Genomic DNA, 8,521 nt, shown 5'->3' on the forward strand with positions numbered 1-8,521 from the left:
AACAGACAGACAGACAGACAGACAGACACAGTTACTTTCACATTTATAATATTAGTTAGGATGAGGGGGTCAAAAGTGGCTCCAAATGGTTCGTGTTCTTGAACTTTGCTTAACAGTCTAGATTCTATACTGTTTGTCTAGCACCATTTCACTAAGGAGAAGAAATTGTGAATTTCTGAAAATTACTAGATTAAATCAGATTTTTCCTGTCGTGATTCCTTGCAGCGGCATTTTTCAAGATTCATTCAAAATTTCCACTTTCCACACCGTTTCTACCTTACAGATAGATAAGTATTCAGTGGCGCCACATGGAGGGCGTGCGACTACAATATAAACTGTTTCGTTATACACTACAAACTTCAACAGCCAGGTCCTGAATCTTGCTTTCGGGAATTTGGGACAGAGCGTGTGTCATTTCATGGTCTCTACTTTTTAGTATTTTCTTGAGTTCTGAACCACGTTGACATTTGCTTTGTTACACACACAAGGCATAGATCCACAGCCATTTTTTTTGTACAAAATTAAATTAGCACCAGGCTTTTTTATCATTTGTAACTTCGGTCGATAAGTAAAGCAGTCTCATTCCATTCCTTTGGTGGTAAAGGAGATATCAGACGATTCACTCGAGTGAACGCTTCATTTTCGAGCATGAATAAAAGTTACGTATAGGTTCGGTTTGACTTTAGTGTTGTTTGAGCACTGTGAATAATACTTCTGGAGTTTTAATTAGTAGTGTACCAATTTGGTGTTATTTACTGGTCCCTTTTCCAAAAGAGTAAGACTTGTCCGGCTAGCGACAAACAAGTTAGACTTCTTTGTTTCATACCCGTTTACACACTGGAATACTTAGTTATTTGAATTATTCATCATGTTTCCTCCTGTTATACATATGATAGGAAATCTAAGATATGCCATTTCTGTTGGGCATAAGGAGGTATATCTCTTTTTTTAAATACTTACAAACATTTCCATACCTTAATTCAATCTGATTTTATTTGACTTCCTAAGAGAGATGTGTGGGGGCGCCGCATTCAAATGTCGACAAAGTAGTCATCATCGGCATCTTTAGGAGACTCTCCAGTGGGCGGTGAGTCGTCAGGGGTGTCCACTTTTCCCCAGCGTGGGAGTCCACCTTATAGTCTGTCTTATTAGAATTGAACGAGGTAAGCCTGAAAGAAGACTCACCCTCGAACATTTTGCAAGCAACTTTCTGGATCTCTGATTTGGTTTTGCTGTTTAGGGATTTTGTCCACTCGGCCGCCCTGGCACCACCTGTTCCTGGAGGAGGAGGGGATTTTTCATCAATAAGACATGCCATCAGATGACATAGGTCTTCATTCCCCCGGTACCCCAGATCGGCGAGGTAGGTCTGATGGATCAGACGGCAATATGGGAATAGTTTGAAGGTTGCCTTGCTGTCCTTAGCTTTCTTATACCTACTGAGTAGATCGAAGTTTGATTATTTTGTTTAGACCGCCTGCTATCTCCTTGTAAGACAGCCATTCAATGGCCGCCCTCTCATCCTTATTATAAACGGTCTTTAGGATCACAAATAAAGTCACTAGAGGTAGGCCTGATCCGGCGATATGAGTCATGCAGGTCGCCTTTAGAATTGACTCTAGGCCGAGGTTGGATTGACCGAGATAGGCGACTGGTTGATCTGTGATTGTTACTGTGTTCGTGTACATTAGGTAGAATACCATTGTGAAAATGTGTCTGCCGGACTGAGTGTTGGAGAGGGCTTGTTCTAGAACGGAATTTAGAGATGAAGCAGTGGGGGGAATACGGATCCGAAAGGATCGGATACCATGTCGGTATAGTGGCGGTGGATGTTGCTTCTGTTGAATGCTGCCGCCAGGTCCGCTGCCTTTTTCGTCACTCTCCTCAGCATAATTAGAATGAGGAAGACGTCAAATGGAGACTGCGGTAAGACTTGTGAGCGGACCAGCAGTCAGTTTCCTTAACATTCTGTAGAGCTTTGAAAGCCACTATCACAGCCATCCGGAACATTCCGGTTTCCTCCAAATCGGCAGCTGTTAGTCGGATGGTAGCTTCTTTCTCGTCCCCCGCAAACTCCGGGTCTGCAGGAGAACCTACTAGATGTGCCTCATTCTCAGGGACTGGGGCTGTTATTTCTTTGTCGAGGTCTTGAGCGGGAGGAGCTTCATCATCTAGGAATCGCTTTAGGACCGTGTCCACATCAGGGAAGGGACTATATTGGCAGATCTAAATGGTCCCCTTTTTATCAAACTCTATTAACTGATCTTTTGGAGAGGAAAAGTGAGGAGAAGTTGCCAAGAGCTGGCAGAAGATGCCACCAGGATTTGCGGGAGTGGCTACTTCTCCAAAATACATCAGGTAAAAACATTGTAGGTTAATGAGCGCAGTCGTGAGTGACGGCTCGTTGGACGGTTTTAACAACTTGAAATCAGTGATCAGGAACTTATCCTTCCATATCCACCCGGATGATGTATTGATAGTAGCCTCAAAGCCCTCTTCTTGGGCCAATTTGTCATATAATTCCAGAGCATTGGATACCTCTCGTCCTCTGTTAGCTGTCGGATTCATTGACATTTCGACGCTGTGGATGGGATTTGTTGATTATTCCCATACCTATATTTTCTATGACGAGTTGACAAAAAGTAAAATATTTTTAAAAACGTGTTAGGAAACACGTACATTCATTTCTCATGTAAGAATACTTGTTATTTGTAACGATTGGAGTCTTGAGAAGACAGTTTCTTGGCCGAATCTGACTGGATTTTACTATTGTAACAAATAAAAATACCTTAGAAATAATTTTGTACTTACGTTGTAAGCATTACAATGATGGTAAGTATTTCAGTCCATAAGATGATCATATGACGTGTTAAATGGACAGACTTTAAATTTCTCTATACGTTTTCAGTTATTAAATTGTTATTTTCCCCTTATTAATTAAGGACTTTGAAACGTAATTTGTATTTTTGTAGCGAACATCGGTACTTAGTGTGTAAGTAAATGTAAATGAAGTTATGTTCTTAATAAACCTTTTCAAAACAGTTACCTAATATACTGGAATACTGGATTGCTTTTTGTGTATTTTTGTAACTATATCAGTAGCACAGGGTGGAAATTTATCAGTGACGTTCCCGTTGCCAGATTAATGTACCCAACGTACAGTCAGCTGCATAAGTAGCTATACACTTTAGTACCTTGTCAATCTGAAACCGTCTATCAATTCATTGAAACATTGACTGTTCGTGAGTTCGTCAGTTTGACAAGGTACAGAAGTGTATAGCTACTTCTGCAGCTGACTGTACATAGTGAAAAATCACACGCATTGACCATGCAACACTTAGGGTGGGTTGCATCAACATCCCGGTTATCGTAATAGTTAAGGTTAAACTTAGCAATGACAGAGTCGTTACAGTTAATATTTTACTGTAACGTGTTGCACCATCAAATCGTCGGTCATTGTTAATGTTATTAGGGTTGCTATTCGTTTGAGAGATAATTATCCCCAAAGTTATTGTGGGAAACGTTTTTATGTAAGGCAATACCAAATCTAGCTGTCGGACTGAAGCCGTCACAGAGTACATTGTAGCCGTCATTCTCTGTCAAAGCACTCAAAGTCAACATGTCATAGGAACTAAGTCTGTTGTTCCTCCAAATATTGACCAAAAGATTATCATCAATAAAACCCGCGACAAAGTAGACTCTAATAAGCCTTTATTAAGAGCGGTGGTAGCTCAGTCGGGTAAGCGCCCGCTTCTCACGCCAGAGATGCGGGTCCGATCCCGGCGCTGACATGTACCAATAAGTTCTTTTAACATAAGTACAATGTATACCATCGCTCTTACGGTGAGGAAAACATCGTGAGGAAACCTGCATATCTAGATTTAGCACATCTAGATATGTGAACCCACCAACCCGCAGTGTACCAGCGTGGTGGAGAAATGGTCCAAGCTTAGACCTTGGGGATATGCACAAAGGTTCCATTCGAGAGAGCCAGGTACTTACACCCCCAGAGAATAGAATAGAAGCCTTTATTATTAACTAGCTGTTCCCGCGCGCTTCGCTTCGCCTTAAAAAGTTTTCCCGTGGGAATTCCGGGATAAAAAGTAGCCTATGTTCTTTCCCAGGGTCTAGATCGTATGTATACCAAATTTCATTCAAATCCGTTCAGTAGTTTTGGCGTGAAAGAGTAACAGACAGACAGACAGACAGACAGACACAGTTACTTTCGCATTTATAATATTAGTTAGGATTATCTTATTAATTAATTCTTAACAAGTTGAAATAAAAACTGACGATGTACTCTATTAAAATAATTATTTATTGACATCCTTCGATTATGCTCATCATTCCTGTTAACTGCATAGACAGGTTCCTCTTCATCAGATGATGAATCATCATAAAAAACCTAGCTGGTGGTACAGCACAGGGTCTCTATTTTGTTTACATAATATATTATGCAGCTATGCCGTAGCCACAATAATGGGCTGCACTCTTCTTAGTTCTGTCCTTATTTTCATTGATATATTTCTGTATTTGAGTGATTGCAAAATTTCTGAAAACAAGGTTATTCAATTAAAGAGTTACGTAGGTTACTTTGATATTAGATTGCTGCGCTGGACCGGCAACCGGCAGGTAGCCGGTAGTGGCTGGATAAGGAAGGCCGAGGGCACAGTGTTGTTTCGCTCCTTGGAAGAGCCCATGGCTAGAAGTGGACGCTTATTTGGTGGTGAAGATGATCATTACACCTACAACATAATAATAGGTGCACTTACTTCGTCGTTGGAGGCAGTAAGGAAGGTTCTAGTTTTAAAGCCAACACACGAGCCACATTTTTGAGACCTGGAACCTGCGAATCTATCAGTTCTCTGAAAGTACACCTTTCTCTTCATATTTCGTAAGTTCCGTACTTACTTCACCTCAATCTCAATTTCTGAGGAACTTGTTTCAAGCACTATTTCACGTAGAAGCTACATGATAAGAATTATTGAATATTAATATTTGTACGTAAGGGGCCGTCCATTAATCACGTGAGGTCGTTTTTCCCATTTTTTGACCCCCCCCCTCCCCCCTGGTGATATTTGGTGAGGTTTGAGACCACCCCCCTCCTGAATCACGTGTATTTTTTTGTAAGTCTATGTAAAGGCTATTTTTGACTAGAAAAAATAAAACTAAAATTGCGTTTTGAATTCAAAAACATTTATGTGTTCCTATTTGCAATAAAATTTATTATTTTAATCCTATAAATCCTATGAACCTATACTACAAATCGTTCAAATTTTTGCGTCGTTCAAAATTTCGGTTCAGAAATACCTAGCCCTTTTTGACAAAATTTAATACACGTGATGTCTAACGAGACCCCCCCCTCCCCCCTCGTGATGTTTCGTGAGGTTTTCCGTACCCCCTCCCTCCCCCTTTGAGCCTCACGTGATTAATGGACGGCCCCTAATACTGTTACTTTGAGGTTATACAACGGGTTTGACAGCTACCTGACTTTAACTTTAACAGTATAGTGCCACAAACTTATCTGTTCCGGTGACAGCTCACGTAAATGTGTAATATTTCTTCATTCTATAAGATTTTAAGATTGCCCATAGTAGTAATTCGTCCTTGCGGTATTAATAAACCCATCTAATCCTTAACAATATATAATTCATTAGTAAGTAATGAGATATGGATCAATTTAGTTCGCTCTCACCGGAACAGATAAGTTTGTGGAACTGTAACCGGCCAACATGGGGTGGTTATGGTTATCGTTAAAGTTATGACGTCATTTTAACCATAGTTGAATGGTGCAACCAATTTTTCGCTTAACCGATGCTTTGACAGACGATGTGACGTTTGTAATAGTTAAAGTTAAATGGTGCAACGCACCCTAAATTTACTGATGAATTTCTGTCCTGTGTGTCTAGTACGGGTTTTATCAATTTGTAAACGTAAACTGAAAGTTTTCTAACAGTCAAATTTGACCCACCGTATACTAACCGACGAAAATGTAAACGACCTACATATTATTTTTCATGAAAATAAATGATCAGTAAGTAAATCAATTGAATGTCTTATTTTTTTAATTCTCAGTATTTTGACAAAAAATTAAGACAGCTTTTTACATTGAACACACAGTCATATACTATATTTTACATTGAAAACAAAGTAAAGTAATAATTTTTGCCCAAACTTGCTTGGTAGCTAAGGTTATCGCTTGACTCTAATCTTTCCCACGAATTTTTCGTCTTTCAAATCCTTATTCTTTATCTGATTTTCGAATTCTTTGCCTAAAATTAGTTTTCTTTGGTAATTCTCCAAGATGTTTCGTTTAGCTCTATCAATTTCATCGTCTTTCTTCGTTTTGTAGAAAGCAGTCAACGTTTTATCTACCCACGCTTCGTAATACGGCTTGGTTTGACGGTTAATGCAAGATGGCTCCCATTTAGCGACTTCCGTTTCCGGTGGGTCTGAAGTTTGTCTGTGGTCAATTTTGCCGCGCAATTTTCCTCCCATTCTTTTGCTAACTTTTGATTTGACGTCAACATGTTTATTTGTTTGGGAGCATTTAGATATTTTTTGATATTTTGGTTGTGCACATTGTGCACAAGGTACTTCATATTTCACTAGTGATGGCTTCTTATGTTCCGAGTTTGTGATATCTTTGTTATCAAATTTAGATTGTAGAGTCTCTCTTTGGGATATTTTTTCGGAAGTTATTGTTTTTCTAACGGCACCATCATTTCGCATCTCTTTCGAGACTTGTCCATTTGAGTTGTCAAACCTGGGCATTCTGCAGACTACGGCTCTTTTGGGTTTAACGGTTGGATCTGTCAAAGTAAGAACTCATTAGATAGGTACGGTCAGCAGCATAAATCGTTATACACTTCTGTACCTTGTCAAACTGACGAACCTTCAATATTTCGATGAATGGATAGGCGGTTTCAGATTGACAAGGTACAAATGTGCATAGCTACTTATGCAGCTGACTGTACCTACCTACCTTCATGTAATCTTGAAATAACATGCGTCACACACGTTTTTTGACTAAAGGTTTTCGCTTCCAGTGGAAAAACTAGTGGTCTAACGGTCGAACCTATGGGTAAGTGTTTAATTCCATGTAAAGGAATGAGCTAGTCCAAGAAAAGCTACATAAGTGATGATTATTCAATAATAAAAAAAAACCCTTACAAGAATTATTTCCTAATCCATCTCTGACCGTGCTAGCATTATTGTTGGCAACAGGATCTTTATTATTATTATTACTTGCGTGATTGCCATATATTTTTCTTTGTTGATTTGCATTATTACTTTCAGCATTTCTTAGATTGAATGTGTATTTTTCACGAATATGTTTTCTCTGCTCTAGTTTTTTAGTAGCAGCCATGTTTTCGTCTCTTTCACTTTTGATTTTGTACAAGTATTCTAGTAATGCTTCTTCGGTGTCGGGCATCGGGTTTGCTTCCACGTATTGGTTGGTTCTAAAAGGCCCTTTTTCGTTATTGTAAGGGCCTTTTGGCCGTGAAGAATCGCCGCTATATGGCATTAAACCTGCAGGATCTACACGGACGCTGTTCATTTCTCTATTTCTCTTTATGCAACTTTTTTCCAGAAGCAAATTTCGTGTCTGCATATTATCACTTCGACTGATCATTTTATTCTCCTTAAGTTTAGGCGGTGCCTGAAATTTCTTTGGAAAAACGCTGTCCATATTTTGGGTAAATATGTAGGTATTGCTAAATTAAATCACTGTAATTTTGTTAGAATTTATCAAACCTTTGCTAAAAAAATCGGACTGAAGCTGACTGAAGCCAACTTGATGTAAATGTAAACAATTTCGCTATAATATAATATAACAGTTTGTTCTATTAATAATAGAATAGTGATTATATATATCCTGTGTGTTAACTACGCAATACCAACCTGACGCCGTGAATATCTCACCCAAAGACCCCAAAGAGACAAGCGAACTGTGAAAACATGTCTGCCAACTTAACCGGACGAAAATAGCCGGGTGGGTGAGAAGGGGCGCCTTTTCAAGGTCCCAAGTACGGTCAACAAAACAGAAATGATAACCAGGAGACTAGGAAATTGACAAGTACATAAGTACAGTGCCACAAACTTATCTGTTGCAGTGACAGCCACGTAAATGTCTAACATTTCTTCATTCTATAAGATTTTAAGTTTGCCAGTAGTGGTAATTCGCTCTTTTGGTTTTAATAAACCCATCTAATCTATATCAATATATAATTCATTAGTGTTGGGGCCATAGGCATAGGGTCAAGGAACTTCGTGGGTACACACACAAACAGCTGACAGACAGGTACACAGATGTTTGTAACTCCTTCCCACCTTCCCTATCCTAACGGAAACTGCAGGTACTCGTAGATGAACACTAGCTGTCATCTGCCACCTCAACGACCGACCCTCGTCCACTTCTACCACCGCCGCGATTAGAGTCGGTCGACGCACCTTACGCTCCCGTCACTCAATCCGCGATAGAAGAACAATCCGCCGCGTACTACAACACACGTAGCTC

At 39.6% G+C, this 8,521-nt stretch overlaps 1 protein-coding gene across 1 annotated transcript; it reads right to left on the bottom strand.

Moving 5' to 3' along the window:
• Positions 1-6,047: 6,047 nt before the first annotated feature.
• LOC119693309 lies at positions 6,048-7,801 on the bottom strand. The gene is made up of 2 exons (XM_038116366.2): positions 7,174-7,801; positions 6,048-6,812 (listed from the first exon to the last, which is right to left on the bottom strand). The coding sequence occupies exons 1-2, from the start codon at positions 7,691-7,693 to the stop codon at positions 6,193-6,195; spliced, it is 1,140 nt and encodes a 379-aa protein (XP_037972294.2). The 5' UTR covers positions 7,694-7,801; the 3' UTR covers positions 6,048-6,192.
• Between the last annotated feature and the right edge of the window lie 720 nt (positions 7,802-8,521).

The sequence above is a fragment of the Plutella xylostella genome, chromosome 11 (genome assembly GCF_932276165.1).
Source record: "Plutella xylostella chromosome 11, ilPluXylo3.1, whole genome shotgun sequence".
NCBI lineage: Eukaryota > Metazoa > Arthropoda > Insecta > Lepidoptera > Plutellidae > Plutella > Plutella xylostella.

Bases quoted from the DNA above. Each gene is read 5' to 3' on its own strand.
- LOC119693309 (XM_038116366.2), bottom strand. From the start codon at position 7,693: ATGGACAGCGTTTTTCCAAAGAAATTTCAGGCACCGCCTAAACTTAAG. The intron at 6,813-7,173 runs GTAAGGGTTTTT...TTACTTTGACAG, and splicing joins TGGATTAGGAAATAATTCTT to ATCCAACCGTTAAACCCAAA.